General features: G+C 58.7%; 3 protein-coding genes and 1 long non-coding RNA gene across 9 annotated transcripts in view; 1 reads left to right on the top strand and 3 right to left on the bottom strand.

Annotated features, from left to right (window-relative positions):
- Positions 1-714, bottom strand: part of LOC106724180 — an 11,832-nt gene extending 11,118 nt beyond the window's left edge. The window contains exon 1 of the long non-coding RNA XR_001359927.1: positions 237-714. This is a non-coding gene — a long non-coding RNA (uncharacterized LOC106724180). The remainder of the gene's footprint in view (positions 1-236) is intronic.
- Positions 715-1,661: 947 nt separating this feature from the next.
- On the top strand, positions 1,662-9,824 carry DBNL (drebrin-like). Of its 2 annotated transcripts, none has more exons than XM_014530546.1 (12): positions 1,662-3,334; positions 4,628-4,740; positions 5,113-5,187; positions 5,995-6,141; positions 6,700-6,777; positions 7,113-7,261; positions 7,333-7,381; positions 7,574-7,658; positions 8,060-8,155; positions 8,249-8,361; positions 8,596-8,692; positions 9,043-9,824. In XM_014530546.1, exons 1-12 carry the CDS (start codon positions 3,061-3,063, stop codon positions 9,180-9,182), a joined length of 1,416 nt encoding a protein of 471 aa, XP_014386032.1. In that variant the 5' UTR covers positions 1,662-3,060; the 3' UTR covers positions 9,183-9,824. The 2 variants fall into 2 exon arrangements, with proteins under 2 accessions (XP_014386032.1, XP_005882960.2); XM_005882898.2 differs by having other exon boundaries at positions 3,279-3,334; positions 7,336-7,381.
- Positions 9,825-10,919: 1,095 nt separating this feature from the next.
- PGAM2 (phosphoglycerate mutase 2 (muscle)) lies at positions 10,920-13,564 on the bottom strand. The gene is made up of 3 exons (XM_005882894.2): positions 13,091-13,564; positions 12,798-12,978; positions 10,920-11,120 (listed from the first exon to the last, which is right to left on the bottom strand). The coding sequence occupies exons 1-3, from the start codon at positions 13,502-13,504 to the stop codon at positions 10,954-10,956; spliced, it is 762 nt and encodes a 253-aa protein (XP_005882956.1). The 5' UTR covers positions 13,505-13,564; the 3' UTR covers positions 10,920-10,953.
- A 3,080-nt stretch (positions 13,565-16,644) lies between these two features.
- Positions 16,645-18,265, bottom strand: part of POLM (polymerase (DNA directed), mu) — a 5,926-nt gene continuing 4,305 nt past the window's right edge. The window contains exons 8-10 of one of the 5 annotated variants that reach the window (XR_001359933.1): positions 18,129-18,212; positions 16,938-17,066; positions 16,645-16,769 (exon numbers count right to left, since the gene is read on the bottom strand). Coding sequence is in view for 4 of the 5 variants with exons in the window: in XM_005882890.2 (XP_005882952.1) it covers positions 17,936-18,022; positions 18,129-18,212 (171 nt within the window). In the remaining variant the exon portion in view is untranslated. Of the gene's footprint in view, positions 16,770-16,937; positions 17,067-17,466; positions 18,023-18,128; positions 18,213-18,265 lie in introns of those variants that run through there. The other 4 variants (XM_005882890.2, XM_005882892.2, XM_005882888.2 and 1 more) reach the window with 4 other exon arrangements.

The raw sequence follows: 18,265 nt of genomic DNA, 5'->3' as shown, positions 1-18,265 counted from the left end.
GGCTGGCGGCCCGGCGGGACCGGAGCCCTGCCCGGAGGCGTCCAATAGGGAGGTCGGGGGTTGGGTCCCTGCTCTGTGCACGTAGATGTCAGCACCGCCCTTTCTCCAAGGAGACCCCTTCCTGTGCCGGAGCCCAGACTTCCTCTGCGAGGCGGTAGCCTCCTGAGGTTGGGGCTTTATGGCCCCTGGAAGCCTGGTCCGAGTCTCTGGGGTGACTGGGCAGCCCCTTTGCTTACATGGTTTTCCCGGACTGGTTCTGAGCCGGTCCGGTCAGAAATGCCAGCTGTGGCGGACTAAGAGGCCCCACTTCGGGGCAGGGCCCGCGGGGTGCAGCTGCGCTGCTGGGACCGGTCTCCGCTTGTCAAATGCTGCTTTCTCCTCGCTGCTTCCCCTGGTGCCCAGCAAAGTGGCTTTCACGCAGCCTGACTTTGCAGCCCTCGCCAGTCCTCCCGGTTAAGGGCGTTGCTCCTTTGCGTGCTCGGGTGCAGCCCTTTCTGACTTACCTGGAGGACTCCTGGGTGTCCTGTGGGCCTTCCAGGTCTCGCTTTATCCTCAGTTTTCTCAGCGACTGTCCCTGGTTTGGGGATGATGTAGTTCAGGGGTCCCTCTTCAGGCCTCCCATGTTTCAGCCTTTCCTTGAGCTGCTTCCCAGAGCTGCCTGCAAACCCCCCCGCCCCCCCTCCTCTGAGGGTGCCAAGCTTCCTCTTTCCTCCTAACCCAGTGGTCGGCAAACTGCGGCTCGCGAGTCACATTCGGCTCTTTTGCCCCTTGAGTGTGGCCACGAAGTTTCAATCGCACTGTACATGCGCGCCCGCACGTGGTATTTTGTGGAAGAGCCACACTCGAGGGGCCGCAGTTTGCCGACCGCTGTCCTAACCAATCAGAGCCCATCCATCTCACCAGCCTCCTTCCCCACCCCTGGGCTCCAGTGGCTGTGCCCCTGGCCTCTGCCATCATTGTCAGCAGATACTGTGTGGCAAGTCCCCACTCACTGAAATGCTTCCCTGTTGTAACCCTGCAGTGACTGTTGCTCATTCAATAAAGCCCAGACTCCACACCTGGCTGACAGGCCCTGACTGCCCAGCTCCTCACCACCACTCCCGGGGCCCTTCCTCTTTTTCTCTTCCTCAGACTTGCAGGCTGATCCGTCCTCGGAGCCCTTGCTGTGGCTGCCTCTTCTGCTGGGAGTGCCCCCCTTCCACATCATCCCAGGGACCCCCCCAAAGTTGTTCTCAGTTCCCCAGTGGCCTTTTTGCAGGGGCTTCCTCACTGCCTCGGCCCCTGGCTGTGGTCCCATTTTCCCAGCTTCTCCAGACCCATTTGGTTTTGTGTTGCCTTTCTCTTTTCCAGAAGCAGCATGGTGGGCCCTGTCTGTCCCTGGTGCAGGGCTGTGGTGTGTGGTCAGTGCTCAGAAGAAGGGTGGAATGAGGGAGACAGGAAAGCTGGTATCAGAGCAAGAAGAGGTGGTCTCCGGTGTGGTTCGCAGCGCTGGGTGATCCTGGGCCAGGCCTGAGGCCTGTGGGGACATCAGCTCTGCACCTTGGCTCTTTCTCTTGGTTCTCCCTGGTCATTCTTCCCTAGATCACAGCCTGGGTCGGCTCCTGCACCCCCTCCACCTGGCAGTGCTCATGTTGCTGTGTGTCCCTCTCGGAGGCTTTCTTGTGGCTACATTCCCATCACCAGCAGGCAGCAGGTTCTCAGTGTGTTTGGAAGGAATGACTGGATTATAAGGTGTCCAGTGCCCCATGCTTCATGTGCCATGAACAGGCCAGGAACCCCTCTTTTCATGTTCATCAGAAAGAAGCGGGGACTTGAGGAAATGTGGGAATGAGCCTCTGAACTGGAACATCCAAGAATGGCTAAGGCTAGAGCCCAGGGTAGAAAGGAGAGAGGCCAGAGGATGGGGGCAGGCACGGAGCGTGGCTCTTGGGAGCTGCTGCGTCCCTTCTTGGAAGAGCCCGGCTGGGCGGCCATCGCTGTCCCTGCTGCTGGTCTGTGCTCCTGACTTCTGTGGCCTTCAGGGGGAATAGCGTTCTCTCCTCCGTTGGGGAGAGGACATGCTAGACCAGGTTTCCCCATTGACTCGCTGTCGGACAGCACGGCCTGGAGCTGGGCTCCTGCAGAGTTGGTGCTGGTGGCTGCACTACCGGAAAGCCACCTCTTCCAGAAAGTTCTCTGGGAGGTCTACCACCTGCCAGGTCTTTGTCCCTCTTTCTCTCCTTCCATATTCTCTCTCCTCTCCTGGGAAACTTTGTTCCTTCCTGGCAGCGTGTCCTCCCTGTCAACCAGATCCCCTGGGCCTGGATCGAATTCCGTTTCCTCCGACTTTCTTGGGTCGAGGCAGCTCTGCCCAGTGGTGTTAGCAAGGCCCTGGGGGGCCGGGCAGGAGCTGACTTGGTTCCCGTCGACTGATTGCCACGGGTCCTGGTCTGTCCGGCTGGCTCAGCAGGCCTGTGCTCTGGCAAGGAGCCTTCCATATGTACCCCTCATTTAGTAAAATTTACCTTATTTCCTAAACACCTCTGGGGCACATGTTTTTAAGCCCAAATCTCTTCCAGAGTTCTTATGAATAATTAGTCTTACAGGATGAAGAGTGGTGTGGGCAGGGTCACCTGTGCAGAGGGAAGACTCTGGTTGGTCTAGATCAGGATTTTAAAAAGATTCCCAGGTGATTCTAATGTGCAGCCAAGGTTGAGAACCACTGGTCTAGATCTTGCCCCCACAAGGAGCCTGTCCCCTGAGGACCAGGTGCCATGCCGAGTCATGACCCCTGTGGTTTCTGGTGTTGCACATTTTTTTGTCAGGGGAGTCACGACCCAGACAGACCTGCTGCACCAGCCTGCAGGCCCCAGAAGACGGCAGACGTGCCCAGGGGGCAGCACCTTCCCAGGGGCCTGGTGCCAATCCCTCCTTCCTGCTTCTCCTTGGTGCTTTGGGTTCAGGAATGTGCAGGTGTCTTTGTCTTTTCAAATTCACACACCTGGCAGCCAGGCGAGTATTTCACGCGTGCATGTGTAAAAAGTTGCCATGACACCTTAGGCTCGGCCTTCCTCAGAGTGGATGTATGCTCCCGTCTTCGGTCCATCGCTCACATGCCCCTATGGTCAGGCAGGCCAGCATCGTTGCAGCTTCAGAGCTGAGAAGGCCACACTTCGGCAGGCACAGCGGGTCACGGTGGGGCCCGTGTTGGCCCACAGAGACTGCCATGCTGAGCTGTCAGGGATGACGGCAGACAGCGCCCTCGGTGCTGGCTACAGAGCCCCCCTGCTTTGTTTCAGGGCTCTGTTTACCTATGAAGGCAACAGCAATGACATCCGTGTGGCTGGCACTGGGGGTGAGTATGGCCAGGGGGATCCAGGGGCTCCCGGAGGGAGGGTGAGGGGGTGGAGGGAGAGTGGCTGTCAGGGCCCCAGCTCCAGTGGCATCTCGGCCCTCCCAGCAGCAGGAGGGCTTGGGCAGGCAGTGTTGAGGAGTTCTCTGGCCCCTGATCAGGCAGGATGGGGGGTCTCGGGGGTTTCCAGGTAAAAGTAAGCCCTCCTCCATGTTCTTGGCCTGAGGTGCCAGGCAGGGCTGCCCTGTGTTGCAGCTGGGAGAGCTCACGGTGGCCTGGGCTGGAGGTGGAGGAGGGAGAGCAGGCGCACTTTTCCCTCTGCCCCATCTGATGGGTCGGGTGCAACAGTGCCCATGCTCAGCTGGGACGGGGTGACCTGGAAAAGTACTGCTGGCATGCGTGTCCGCGGCGGTCTTATAAGGAGGTCTCCCCTGGCCAGAGTTGGTGGGAGCGGGGCGAGCTGCAGCCCCCAGAGGTGCCTGGCTTCGTGTGCTCAGGCACAGTTTTGCCCCCAGCGGCTGGTTCTGAGGATTTGTTGGTAGAGAGCCCCGCCCTCTCTCCAGCACCTTCCCCCCTGCCCTCTTTCCAGAGGACTGCCACTGCGGTGGCCTCATGCGCTGGGACGCCCGTGGTGCTGGGATGCCATGGGCGACGGTTGCAGGGTTTAGCAGTTGAGCCCCTCTTCACAATCTGGGGAGGTGTGCAAGGCAGGTGAGAGCTGCAAACCCTAGCACATGGTGGGCCTCGGTCTCAGGGTCCAGAGAGAACGTCTTGGGCAGCCCTTCCTGCCCCGTCACTTCCTGTGAGCATCTAAGATTTGAGCCCTGAGGGTCGGTCCTGTCTGCTCACAGCCCTCCAAGGTGGCCCTGTAGTCTGAGCAGCCACATGGGCAGGGCCCTTTGTGGGATCCAGGAAAGAAGGGAGGTACGGGGAGAGAGAAGACACATCGATGGGTTGCCTCCTGTACACACCCTGACCAGGGCTGGGGATCGAACCTGCTACACAGGTACATGCCCTTGACCAGGAATCAGATATGTGACCATTTAGTGCACAGGCTGACACTCCAACTGCTGAGCCACACCAACCAGGGCTCATTTCTATTTTACAAAATGGTGTTTACACTAGTGCGATAAAAGTCACCGGAGTTTCGTCAGCACAGTCCTGCATCCGCCGGCTCGCCCTTCAGGCCAGGATCTTACTCTGATGCAGGAGGCAGCTTGGGCTTCCTTTCCTGATGGGTGGGGTCCTGGGTGGGCGGGGTGCCTGCTGCCTGTGACCCTCCTGTGACTGCTGCAGAGGGGGGCCTGGAGGAGGTGGTGGAGGAGCTCAACAGCGGGAAGGTGATGTACGCGTTCTGCAGGGTGAAGGACCCCAACTCTGGCCTGCCCAAGTTTGTCCTCATCAACTGGGTATGTGAAGCCTGGGGCTCAGGTCCGACCAGGAAGCCCTCTTTCCCTCCCGCCCTGAGTGATTGGAGCAGAAGAGAGTTCACAGCCGGAGGGCTAGTTCACTGTGGCCCAGAGAGGGCCCCTCACTCCCTCCGAGCCCAGAAATACTCCTGCAGAATGAAGTACCAACAACCACAGGACACCCTGTTCTCATCCCCTGGGAGCTGAGGGCTTGGAGAAAGGCTGGGGAGGCTCTGGTAGTGCAGGGCGGGCTGGTGGGGACAAGGATTTTCAATGCCCCATAGTGGAAGCTGCCCCAACAACCTGCCAAGTCCCTAGGAGGGCAGTGGCTTTAGGAAATGGGTAGGTCATGCTGGGTGTGTTGTGTTGCAGACGGGCGAGGGCGTGAACGATGTGCGGAAGGGTGTGTGTGCCAACCACGTCAGCACCATGGCCAGCTTCCTGAAGGTGAGGGCAGTCCCTGCAGGGCCTCAGTTCCTCGGGCCCCGTGTGCGTGGAACGAGTGACGGAACCCACAGTCAGCGTTGGAGGTGTGCCCCACGTCCTGCTCTGTCTGGGCCTCGGTGTGACGGAGGCTGCTCAGTGTGCAGAGGGGCCTGGGGGTGGCTTCAGGGGGGGCGGGGCCAAGGACTACGGGGAGCACCGGGCGGGAGCACCGCGCGGGCGGGAGCTGGTCCTGGCAGGCCTTGCTCCTGCCGGCCTCCTGAGTGCTGTGAACAGGACCCAGCCGTGATGCTGGGATTCGAGGAGGCAGGGGATTGCAGTGCCCACACATGTCCCCTCGGTGCACTTGTTCCCATCCGTTTCTGCATGTCAGTCATAAATGGAACCTTGTGTGGTTTCAAAAGCATTTGTTTTTGAGGGTCAGGTGACTGCATTTCCTTGGTCACTAGCAAGGAGACCCGGGACTTCGATTTCCAGTTCTGCCAACACTTCCTCAGATGTGCCTCCATTTCTCCAGCTAGGAGCTGGAAGAGAGGGTCACTGGGTGTTTGGTGACAGGGAGAGGCCAGGGCTGGCTCCTCCGTGGTCAGTGGCCCGTGTAGATGATGTGTGCTGGCTTCTACACGTCTGTCAGGGCTGGTGTCACTGATGAGAAAGAACCCTCCCTCTGATGCCTGAGCCATCTGCTCAAGGCAGAGCCACAGGACACGCTTCAGACACGAGGGCCTCACGCACGAGCAAGACAGGGGTCCTAACCTGCAGACAGACATGTGGCCTTTCCTGGAACTGCAGCAACTGTTCTCACTGCAGGGCGCCCACGTGACCATCAATGCGAGGGCCGAGGAGGACGTGGAGCCTGAGTGTATCATGCAGAAGGTGGCCAGGGCCTCGGGTGCCAACTACACTTTCCACAGGGAGAGTAGCCGCTTCCAGGACATGGGCCCCCAGGCCCCAGTGGTGAGTGGGGCTGGAGCCGTGGGTGGGGGGCATTCCCAGCTACCAGACGGCTGCCTCGACCTCGGCACCTGATCCCTCGGGTTGTCTCCTGCCTGCCTGGTCTCAAGGCCACAGCACCAGTGTGTCCTGTGTGGTGGCTGCCGTCGGGGAACAAGTGGCAGACAGGGCAGGCCCCTCCTAGTCGGGGCAGACGCCTATGGGCCTGTGGCCTTGGTGCTGGGTGGGGAGCCGAGACCCCTGACAGTAAGCAGGGGTCCATAGGGATGTGGTGGGCGCTGCCATAGTGGTCAGCTGTCTGCAGCTGGGGGGCCATCCTCCTAGGAATGGCTCCTGGCTAGAGGTAAGCCCTAGACCTGCCCTGGTTTCACCCACAGGGCCTGGCGCAGCCAGAGACCCACCCTGCTGTGTGGGCTGCACCTCCCTGCTCAGCAGTGTCCAAGGCCTTCAGGCCAACCTGCTATCAGCCTCCTTCGGGCACTGGGCTGGGGACACTGCGTCTGCCGGGTGCTGTCCTGACAGTCCCTGCCTGGGCCCTGCGCTCTGTCCCCGTCCCCGCAGGGCTCCGTGTACCAGAAGACCAATGCCGTGTCAGAGATCAAGAGGTTCGGCAAAGACAGCTTCTGGGCCAAAGCAGAGGTGAGTGCTGCCAGCGCGACAATGATTGCGGGCGTTTGTGGAGCGTCCAGTGTGCGCCAGGCATGGAGTAAGCCCGTCACTCTCTCTGCCAGTTTTCTCATAACAAGCTCTAGAATAACCCATGGGCGCAGACAGGAGTGTGGTGAAGGCCTGGGGCGGGGGGGCGGAGTGGAGGGGAGGGGGACAAAGGGGGGACGTCTGTAATACTTTCAACAATAAAGATAAATTAAACAAAAAACTGGTGCGATGTTCTCGTCCGTGCTAACCCCAGGGGTTAGCGGGTTAAGTGAGGAGGCTAGAGTTGCGCTGGGTTGGGCTGAGCACGCTCCCTGCAGGAGGAGGAGGAGCAGCGGCGGGCCCAGGAGAAGCGGCGGGCGGAGCAGGAGCGGCAGCAGCTGGAGCAGGAGCGCCGGGAGCGGGAGCTGCGGGAGGCCGCCCTCCGGGAGCAGCGCTACCAGGAGCAGGGCCAGGAGGCCAGGCAGAGGTGAGCCCCGGGGAGATGGGGCTGCCCGGGGTCAGCAGGCAGAGGCTCAGCGCTGCCCTCTGCCCTCCCAGCAGGAAATCTGAGCAGCAGGAAGTGGTTTCGAGGAGCAGAGAGGAACAGGTGAGGGGTGCTCACACCGGAGGGCCCGTCCCGCACTGGGTGGAGGCCGCCCGCTGCGAGCTGCCCTGCAGGTGGGAACCTGGGATGTGTGGGCGCACCTCACCCCGTCCCGGGGAGGCTGTGAGCCCCAGCACTGTGGGAGGTGGGCAGGCTCACGGTTCCCGCTCACCCTGGGGCTGTGCGTGCCCCCAGGAGCCTGGTCAGCAGTCACCTCGGCAGATGTTCATGCAGAAGGAGAGAGCCGTGTCCACCGCATCCACCTCCAGCCCCCAGCCAGGTGAGAGTTCTCTGTGCCTGGCCCTGTCCTGAGCAGGGCTAGGCGAGGGCTCGTGTAGGGACGAGTGAGCCAGGAGCACCTGTGCGTGAGGACAGCATCTGCCCTGACCTCCTGCAGAGCCAGACCTGGAGGAGAGGGTGGGGACCTCCAGCCCCGGCCCCATAAACCCTGGTAGAGATCACACTTGGCTGTCAGCTGGGTCCCAGGGGCCCACAGCAGTCACCTCTCTGGCCCCCAAAGGACACAGGACTAGTCCTCCAGCCAGCTCTCCCGCACTGCGCATGCCCCCAGGGGCTGCAGAGAGAGAGTCCCCATCCAGTCCCGGTGGGTGAGCAGGGCCCAGAGAGATCAGGGCTGTGTTCTCCCTGCCGCTGTGAGTCCTGTTCACTGTCGATTTGCAGGCAAACTGCGGAGCCCCTTCCTACAGAGGCAGCTCCCCCAGCCAGAGAGCCCCCTCGGCGGGGAGAGGGCTCACGCCGCCTCAAGGCCCAGCACAGGCAAGGCTCTCGGCCATCCTGGGGGTTGGGGTGGGGGGAGACGGGGTGGCCTCTCCCTCCCCAGGGTCCGAGCCGGCTGCACTGCCCTTGCAGGTGTCTGTGAGGAGCCCGCGCCCCGTGCCCCTGAGTGCCTGGTGCAGGCGGAGGAGGAGGCCCTGTACGAGGAGCCCCCAGAGCAGGAGACCCTCTACGAGGAGCCCCCCATGGTGGGTTCCCTGCACCTGGGTCAGGGCTGCGAGGACCTGGGCCCTGAGACAGCCTCCCCAGCCACACCTGGGAGGCTCACTACCTTAAATTTGGAGCCGCTTGTGCGATGATAAGCTGTGTGGCAAGCACCGCTGTGTGGGAGGTTCTGGGTGGGGAGCACTGTGAGGTCCCCGAGGCCTGGCCTTGGGCACAGCCGAGGGAGCCAGGACCCAGACTTCTCTCCGGTCCGGCAGGAGGAGCAGCAGGACACTGGCTCTGTGCGTGTGGACCACTACCCCGGGCTGAGCGGGAAGGGCCTCTGTGCCCGGGCCCTGTACGACTACCAGGCAGGTACCGTGCCAACCCACCCCCGCCACAGGCTCCTCAGGGGGGCAGCCCCAGGGGTGTCAGAAGACAGGAGGGCGAGAGAGGAGCAGGCCTCTCTGTGGGTCCTAGGCAGCTCTTCATCCACAGCGTGACTCCCCTGTGCCACCCTCATCGTAGAGCCTGAAGGTGTGACTGAGCGGTGGCTCTGGGGGTGTCCTTGGTGCGGGAGGAAGTGCTGTCTCCAGCCTTTGGCTGGGACGGGCCCAGAGCCAGGCCCTAGGGGAAGGTGTGTAGGGAAAGGCCCCTGGCACAGTGGGGACGGGTGGGCGGGTGCCTGGGGCTCCCAGTGCAGCTTCGGGCTCCCCTCCTTTCAGCGGATGAGACCGAGATCTCCTTTGACCCCGAGAACCTCATCACGGGCATCGAGGTGATCGATGAAGGCTGGTGGCGCGGCTACGGGCCCGACGGCCACTTTGGCATGTTTCCTGCCAACTACGTGGAGCTCATTGAGTGAGGCTGCCTGTGGCCTCGTCCCCACCCCACGTGGCCTTACTGCTGGAGGTGGCGGCGCGACACTGCACCCCATCTTTCTGGCATGGGCCGCAAATGCAGCAATAACCCAGTGGTTCCCACACGCTTCCAGCAGCCCCCACAGCAGGGGCCTCTGCCTTTCCTGTTCCCTGCAGCTCTGAGGGGTGGTGGTTGGGGAGCCGAGACGTGGACTCGGCGGCTCATGCCCAGTCGGTCCCGGCAGCTCTGGCAGCAGCAGCTGGTCTGGGTCTTGCTCCGTGCTCCTGCTCCTCTGTCCCCTGCCTGGCTCTGGGCACTGGGGATGGGACAACAAGGCCCCTGAGTACCTGGGCGCAGCGGCAAACACATCTGTGCTCTTGCCTGCTGGCCCTGTGGCGACACCTGCCGTCTCCCCCTGTCCCAGACCCCCCTGCCCCCACCTCTGTTCGTGGAGTCAGCATTGCCCACCCAGGCCCCAGCTCCGATGCCGTGACAGCCTGGCGGCCCCGGGTGAAACCCACCTTCCTGGTGTCTGGGAGTGCTGCAGCCACCTGGACGAGGCATAAAGATTAAGATGTGACTGATGTCTCTTTCTCTCTCTCTCTCATCAATAAAAATCAAAAAATAAAAAAGGTTTAAGATGTGAGTGAAGTGAGCCTCCTGCGCTTGTTCTCTGGGAGGGCTGAGGGCCTGCCTTGTCCCTTCCACAGGGCCTGTGCCCAGGCGGGACCGCGTGAGTGTGCGTGTGTGTGTGTGCGTGTGCGTGTGTGTGTGTGTGTGTGTGCGCGCGCGCGTGCAGTGAGGCACCTGGCACCCAGTGACACGGGAGAGTCCACTTCCTGTGTGCCCTGGGTGGAGGCTGTACTGAGGAGGCCCCAGGGTGGAAGCAGGTGGCCAGGCTGCAGGCAGGCCTCATTGATTTCTCTCCCACAAAGACGATAGTGCCCCTCACCCCCAGCTTGGAGGCCCCGTGAGTCAGGTGTCCCCAGTTTTGAGGCCATCTGTGGGCATGTCCCCAGGCAGAGGGACTCGGAGACAGCAGAGCACAAGCATCTAAAGGGAGCCAGACGGGTCACTTAGACTCCCTAGAGCAGTGATGGCGAACCTATGACACGCGTGTCAGAGGTGACATACGAGCTCATTTTTTTGGTTAATTTTTCTTTGTTAAGTGGCTCAGCCTCCCCAGTCACCTGAGCTGGGTATTCTAGGTGCACCCCTGTGTGGGCTGTGTGGGCTGTGTGCACTGTCTTATTGTAGTTGAGCCTTGATTGTTGTTGGCATCACTGAGAGGAATTGACCCCCAGGCCAATTTGCTGTGAGGATCAGCTATGCCCGTGGTTGGCAAACTGCAGCTCGCGAGCCACATGCGGCTCTTTGGCCCCTTGAGTGTGGCTCTTCCTAAGCCTTAGGAGTACCCTAATTAAGTTAATAACAATGTACCTACCTATATAGTTTAAGAAATTTGGCTCTCAAAAGAAATTTCAATCGTTGTACTGTTGATATTTGGCTCTGTTGACTAATGAGTTTGCCGACCACTGCCCTAGAGCAAAGTTACCAAGCGGGGCTTTTGCTTTGGGGGTCACCACAGGGACTTGTTAGATCCACCTCATGGCCAGGGATGGGGGCCAGGTCCCTACACAATGGGCTGGGAAGACAGGTGGGGCCAGGCGCCCCTTGGGCAGCGTTTGTGCATCTCGGCCCTGAGTGAGCGCTGGGCACGCGGGCCACGCTGGACACGAGGTGGGAGAGATGCCTTTATTGCCAGAGCGGACGCTTCACTTGGCCTTGCCCTGGGCAGCCACAGCCTCCATGGCCTTGCGAACGGTCTCCTCGTCGCCCAGGAACCGCATGGGCTTGGTGGGCTTCAGGGCGTGGTCCAGCTCGTACACAATGGGGATCCCCGTGGGCAGGTTCAGCTCCATGATCGCCTGCTCCGACATCCCTGGATGGGAGGAACCAAAGGCCTCAACCCTCCTGGCCTGTCCACCAGCTGCTGACCTTTGCGAGCCACGGCTGGTCGGCCGGCATGGCCTCCCTGCCAACCGCAGGGCTGGAGACATGTGCCTGAGAAGGTCAGAGCAGACCGGAGACGAGGCTACAGAAATAGCCGGCAAAGCCAAGGGCTGTGTCCTGGGCCGGCGCCCGGTCTGGCCCAGTGTGGACTCCGGCCAGATGGCCAATGCTTGGTTCAGTTGGGACATTAGCCATTCGGTTACAGGGAGTGCTAAGCTGGGGCTTCCCAAGCAGGGGAGCAGGGGTGCTGCTACCCAACACGGTGGGCGAGGGACAGCAGGGAGTCACTGGGGCCGCGGTGGGCAGAGGCTCTACCAGGCAGAAGGCTGTGTTTTCTGAGGAAACTCGACCCGACTGCCTCCCGCCGGCCCAGCCTGGAATAGCTCGCCCTTTGGTATTTCCACCCCCAGGAAGCAAGGAGTCGAGTTCCCAGCAGTGGAGACCCCAGCATGCTCCCAGCATGCTGGCACGAGGGGGCATCGTCTGTCTGCCTGCTGGGCTCAGTGCCCACTGAGGGGTCTGCGGGACCTGGCATCCCGGGCAGGACAGGAGCTGGCCAGGCCTCCGGGCCAGCCTGTCTGCTCTGGCAGCTGCCCACCACCCCACCTCCCTTCCTCTCTTCTTGATCCCAAACTTGAAGGCCATCAGAGGCTAACAGACTGTCCCGCTGTCTGAAACTCCTGGAGGGCCAGGTCATGTCAGGGTCGTTTGCCAAGGAAGCCCCAGGAGAGCCGCCGTGCGCTTCAGCAGGAGCCTAGCTGTGAGCCTGGGGTCTGCAGGCTGCTGCACACCTGCACCCTTTGGAGTGGTCTCACCTCTGCCTGAGTGGGTGGAGCTGGGGCAGGGGCGGGGCTTTGCCCTGGGCCCAGGTCCAGCAGCCAGCAGTGCCAGGTGTTGCCCCAGAACAGTGATGGCAAACCTATGACACACGTGTCAGAGGTGACACGCGAGCTCATTGTTTTGGTTGATTTTTCTTTGTTAAATGGCATTTAAATAGATAAAATAAATACCAAAAATATAAGTCTTTGTTTTACTATGGTTGCAAATACCAAAAAATTTCTATATGTGACACGGCACCAGAGTTAAGTTAGGGTTTTTCAAAATGCTGACACGCTGAGCTCAAAAGGTTCGCCATCACTGCCCCAGAAGGTGGTTGAGGCCCAGCAAGTGACACGACTGGACCAGGGACACACAGCAAAGCAGGGTTTGGAGCCAGACAGCCCTGCTTTTCCTGGGCAAGATGCCACCCCAGCACCCCCACCTGCCCAGGGCTCACGTCCAGGAAGCTGGGTGGCTCGGGGCCTCAGCCTCTGTGCAGGGCCTGGCCGGGGTCAGAGTGGGAGGCCTTTCCGCCTTCAGTCTTCAGAAGGAAACGACAGTGTCCCAGGACATGCACAGAAATGCAACCAAATCCTACAAGCTGTTTGCTACATGGTTTGCCCAACTCTCCCTGTTCAATTCCATTGGAAAGCCCCTCCCTGGCCCTGAGGCCTGCAGAGCTGCCTCAGCCAGGCAGTGGGCACCTGCTGAAATGCGACCTGGGCAGGTTCAGGGCCCGGTGTCACTCTCCCACCCCCACCCACGTCCCACGTGAGGTGGGCCTCACCTTCCAGGTGCTTGACGATGCCCCGCAGGCTGTTCCCGTGGGCAGCGATGAGCACCCTCTTGCCGGCCTTGATCTGGGGGGCGATCTCCTCATTCCAGAAGGGCAGGGCCCTGGCGATGGTGTCCTTGAGGCTCTCACAGGTGGGCAGTTCCCCAGGCTTCAGGCCTGCGTACCGGCGCTCCTGGGGGTGTCCACGGCACAGTTCACATCCCCAGCAGCCGGCCCCCCACCTGGCCACCCCTTCCCAAGGCCCCTGACCCCAGGCTTGCCCTCAGGCACCCTGAGTGGCCCACCTTGCTGATGATGCTGTAGTAAGGGTGCTTCTCGTCCATGGGGGGAGGCGGGATGTCGAAGGAGCGCCTCCAGATCTTCACCTGCTCCTCCCCGTGCTTGGCGGCCGTCTCCGCCTTGTTGAGGCCCGTCAGGCCCCCGTAGTGCCGCTCGTTGAGACGCCAGGTGCGTACCACCGGCAGCCACATCTGGTCTGTGCCTTCCAGGATGGTCCAGAGTGTGCGGATGGCCCGCTTCAGCACCGACGTGTAGCAGATGTCAAACTCCATCTTGGCATCCTTGACGGCCTGGGCCCCCCGCCTGGCCTCCTCGGCCCCCTTCTCACTCAGCTCCGCATCGAACCAGCCGCAGAAGCGGTTCTCCTGGTTCCAGGTGCTCTCACCATGCCGGACCATCACCAGGCGGTGGGTGGACATGGCTGCGGTGCTGGGGACCGTGGCAGGCTCCCGAGGAAGACAGCTGCCTCTGCCCTGGCACCAGCTTTATAACAGTTCCTCCCCACCCCCACCCGACCAACTGCCAATCTGCATTCCAGGCCGACAGGCAGCTGCAGGTGGCCAGCAGCAAACACTCCAACTCTCAGGGGAGGGTGGGCCGAGATGGACTTAAAATAGTTCCACAGCCACTATGTCCAGAGCCCAGGGGGTGTGGGGGGGGGGGGACACGGCTGCTGGGCAGGGCTGGGAGTGAAGGACGGAAACCCTGGCCTGGACCAGCCTGAGGGGTGGGCACAGCAGAAACAAGGTCTCTCCAGGGACCCCTCCCTCCCAGGGGCCTGGCACATGACACAGGCACAAAGTCTCCCCACCCCCCGCCCCAGCCCACCCCGGCTTCCTCCTGTCCCTGAGCACAGCTGGGAGCCCATCCGCATGCTGTGAGGAAGCACCTGGAGTCAAGGGGGGCTGTGCAGGTGTGTGGACTGTGCATATGTGCCTGTGTGCTGCAATCACGTCTGTGTTGCATGTGCCTGCATGTGTGCATGGGCCTATGTGTGAATGTACACGTGTGTGGACTGTGTTGTTTAAGCCCAAACTTTCCTCATCTTCTGTCTGGATGACCTACCCATTGTGGAGAGGGGAGTTCTGAAGTCCTGCTGGTCTGTACCCTGTCCCTTCTCCCTCGGGTCTGGTAGTGTGTGCTCATCTATGTCGGTGCTCCTGTGTTACGTTCTCTTGCTGGGTTGACCCCTTTATTATGTAACCACCTTCTCTGTCCCCTTAGAGACTTCGAATAAAGCCGGTTTTGTCTGATGTAGGTATAGTCCTGCTTCCTTTTGGCTTCCATGGGCATGAAGTATTGTTTTCCATCCCTTCACTTTCTCAGTGTGTCCTTAAAGCTGAAGCGAATCTCTCACAGGCAGCACACAGGTGGGTCTTGTTTTTATAATCCATTCAGCTGCTCTACTATATATATATATAATTATATATATGAAATTGATTTCAGGGAGGGAGAGGGAGATAGAAACATCAATGATGAGAATCATTGATTGGCTGTCTCCTCACGCCCCACACTGGGGATCAAGCCTGCAACCCAGGCATGTGCCCTGAACCAGGAATCAAACTGTGACCTCCTGGTTCATAGGTTGATAGTCAACCACCTGAAAATATTTCCACAGCACAGGGACGAGCTGCCTCCACACCACAGGGAGCTCTCACTGGAGTGGCAGTGGCACCCATGACTTGTCAGGGTGGCTCCTGTGGACTGAGTCCTTGTATAGGGTCCCCCACAAAGAATGCACAGCCATGTACCCTGGGGACCATTGGGCTGAGAGTCCTCTGAACAGGAAGTGGGAGGAAGGTTCCTCTGGGCACAAGCAGGCCCGTGGCTGCCTGGTCAGGTATAATCCGTGCACTCAAAGTTGAGGTGCTGTGAGAGGGAACTTGCCAGCCCCACAGATGTTGCTCCCATCAGAGAAAATAATTTCTTCTGAACCACATCTCCTTCCATTTCTTTATTTTTTATTTATTTTTATTTTTTTCCTTCCATTTTTCATAGGAAGCTCAGCTCCGTTATGATCTACGGGCCACGGTGGTGCCTGCAGTCCTCTGTTGACGGAACTGTCACGTGAGGCCACAACGGTACTAACAGTGAAAGACTGAAACCAGGAACATGATGGTCTTGGCCACGGCTGTTAGGTGAGAAAAGGAAATAAAAGGCACCCGCTGTGGAGAGCGGCTACAGCGTTTGGACAGGTTCAAGCCTCGGACTAATGAGAGGGCACAGCCCTCCCAGCACAATTACAGCCAAAGGCTACAGCTGTAACCCTTGACCTTATGGCCCGAACCTGTGGTCCCACCTGGCTGAGGGATGTGGGCGGCGGGAGGGGCAGCAAGTAAACAGAGCTTGATCAGATGCATGTAACTGAGTAGATTCGAAACCCGGGAGAACGTTGTAACCACGCCCTTACTTTGCCTCGTGGAATCTGCTATAAAATAAAGACTTGGCTTGCAGGCTGTGGTGCTGTCTCTCCATCAGGGAGCAGCGTCCCACCCAGCCTCAGCTTTCTTCTCTTGTCTGTCTTTTCTCAATCCTTCACGGCCCCCTCTCAGGTTCACCCATGGCCGTGCTGGCGCGGCACAACCCACATTGGAAAGGAAGAAGCAAAGCTCTCTCTCTGTGCAGGTGGCATGGCCTTGTATGTAGGAAATCATAAGGAATCCTCCAAAAGGTGATCAGATATAATAAAAATTCAGCAAGGTTCCACGATAAAAAATCAACTGTATGTCTACACACTATTGAACAATCAGAAGGCAAAATTAATAAAATTCCACTTAAATAACATCAAAATAAAATACTTAGTAATAAATGTAATAATTTATTAAAGTTTATAAATTTTTAATATAAATTTATTCTGAAAACTTTAAAGCATCACTAAAACTAAAGGAGATCTAAATAAACAGAGAGGTACTTGTGTTTATGGATTGGAAGACAGTACTGTAACCATGGCAATACTCTCCAGATGCCCAGCTCACCCTTCAGGACCCCAGGGTCACACAGCCATGGGGCCCACCTCACCAACAGCGGGTGGTGAGGCATTGATTGGCTGTCTCCTCACGCCCCACACTGGGGATCAAGCCTGCAACCCAGGCATGTGCCCTGAACCAGGAATCAAACTGTGACCTCCTGGTTCATAGGTTGATAGTCAACCACCTGAAAATATTTCCACAGCACAGGGACGAGCTGCCTCCACACCACAGGGAGCTCTCACTGGAGTGGCAGTGGCACCCATGACTTGTCAGGGTGGCTCCTGTGGACTGAGTCCTTGTATAGGGTCCCCCACAAAGAATGCACAGCCATGTACCCTGGGGACCATTGGGCTGAGAGTCCTCTGAACAGGAAGTGGGAGGAAGGTTCCTCTGGGCACAAGCAGGCCCGTGGCTGCCTGGTCAGGTATAATCCGTGCACTCAAAGTTGAGGTGCTGTGAGAGGGAACTTGCCAGCCCCACAGATGTTGCTCCCATCAGAGAAAATAATTTCTTCTGAACCACATCTCCTTCCATTTCTTTATTTTTTATTTATTTTTATTTTTTTCCTTCCATTTTTCATAGGAAGCTCAGCTCCGTTATGATCTACGGGCCACGGTGGTGCCTGCAGTCCTCTGTTGACGGAACTGTCACGTGAGGCCACAACGGTACTAACAGTGAAAGACTGAAACCAGGAACATGATGGTCTTGGCCACGGCTGTTAGGTGAGAAAAGGAAATAAAAGGCACCCGCTGTGGAGAGCGGCTACAGCGTTTGGACAGGTTCAAGCCTCGGACTAATGAGAGGGCACAGCCCTCCCAGCACAATTACAGCCAAAGGCTACAGCTGTAACCCTTGACCTTATGGCCCGAACCTGTGGTCCCACCTGGCTGAGGGATGTGGGCGGCGGGAGGGGCAGCAAGTAAACAGAGCTTGATCAGATGCATGTAACTGAGTAGATTCGAAACCCGGGAGAACGTTGTAACCACGCCCTTACTTTGCCTCGTGGAATCTGCTATAAAATAAAGACTTGGCTTGCAGGCTGTGGTGCTGTCTCTCCATCAGGGAGCAGCGTCCCACCCAGCCTCAGCTTTCTTCTCTTGTCTGTCTTTTCTCAATCCTTCACGGCCCCCTCTCAGGTTCACCCATGGCCGTGCTGGCGCGGCACAACCCACATTGGAAAGGAAGAAGCAAAGCTCTCTCTCTGTGCAGGTGGCATGGCCTTGTATGTAGGAAATCATAAGGAATCCTCCAAAAGGTGATCAGATATAATAAAAATTCAGCAAGGTTCCACGATAAAAAATCAACTGTATGTCTACACACTATTGAACAATCAGAAGGCAAAATTAATAAAATTCCACTTAAATAACATCAAAATAAAATACTTAGTAATAAATGTAATAATTTATTAAAGTTTATAAATTTTTAATATAAATTTATTCTGAAAACTTTAAAGCATCACTAAAACTAAAGGAGATCTAAATAAACAGAGAGGTACTTGTGTTTATGGATTGGAAGACAGTACTGTAACCATGGCAATACTCTCCAGATGCCCAGCTCACCCTTCAGGACCCCAGGGTCACACAGCCATGGGGCCCACCTCACCAACAGCGGGTGGTGAGGCGCCCCAGCCCCCACCCCTACCCCTCCACCCCTCGCACATCAACACTTTCAGAAAACAGCCTGGTTTGCTCCATGTTATCATTTCATTGCATCTTGGGCAGGGTGTGCATGGGGGAGTGGGGGTGCACAGGGGCTCCCCCAGGAGGGTGAGGGTTGCAGCAACCTCTCCAGCCTACAGATGGTCAGTGTCCAAGGGCATCCATGATCTGGCTGGCTGAGCAGCCCCCCTTCCCGAGGAGTGGCTGAGGGCCGCAGAGGGGATTAGGCGTTTCTCTGCTCTGGGGGAAGGTATGCCAGGCCCAGATGTCTGAAGATGTCCTCCTCGGTGGCCGCCTGGAAAAAGGTCTTCTGCAACAGAGTGTGGGCCTTGGTGCTGGGCCGTCCACCATGCGGCTCCCCTCAGGACCCTCTCTGTCGGGTCCAGGACCCCCTGCCTTCTGCCCCGGCCACATACCTGCTCGGGGTCAAACAGCCCATGGCTGTTCAGCCACAGACCCCGCTCCTTCCGGCTAAATCTGCGGAGCTCCCGCTCAAAATGCTGGGGGGAAGAGAAGCGTCAGCAGGGCCACAGCCCGGCCCCCGGCCCCCGGC

The sequence above is a fragment of the Myotis brandtii genome, unplaced genomic scaffold, assembly GCF_000412655.1.
Source record: "Myotis brandtii unplaced genomic scaffold, ASM41265v1 scaffold743, whole genome shotgun sequence".
Taxonomy (NCBI): domain Eukaryota; kingdom Metazoa; phylum Chordata; class Mammalia; order Chiroptera; family Vespertilionidae; genus Myotis; species Myotis brandtii.
The sequence above is the reverse complement of the archived record's forward strand: the minus strand, read 5'-3'. Positions and strand labels throughout refer to the sequence as shown.

What these genes read in the sequence shown, in the direction of transcription:
- DBNL (XM_014530546.1), top strand. Translation starts at nt 3,061, where the DNA reads ATGTATGCTCCCGTCTTCGGTCCATCGCTCACATGCCCCTATGGTCAG. An exon ending in TCTACGAGGAGCCCCCCATG is followed by an intron (nt 8,362 to 8,595) that starts GTGGGTTCCCTG and finishes CCGGTCCGGCAG; the next exon opens with GAGGAGCAGCAGGACACTGG. An exon ending in CCTGTACGACTACCAGGCAG is followed by an intron (nt 8,693 to 9,042) that starts GTACCGTGCCAA and finishes CCCTCCTTTCAG; the next exon opens with CGGATGAGACCGAGATCTCC.
- PGAM2 (XM_005882894.2), bottom strand. Translation starts at nt 13,504, where the DNA reads ATGTCCACCCACCGCCTGGTGATGGTCCGGCATGGTGAGAGCACCTGG. An exon ending in ACTACAGCATCATCAGCAAG is followed by an intron (nt 12,979 to 13,090) that starts GTGGGCCACTCA and finishes GGACACCCCCAG; the next exon opens with GAGCGCCGGTACGCAGGCCT. An exon ending in CATCGTCAAGCACCTGGAAG is followed by an intron (nt 11,121 to 12,797) that starts GTGAGGCCCACC and finishes CCTCCCATCCAG; the next exon opens with GGATGTCGGAGCAGGCGATC.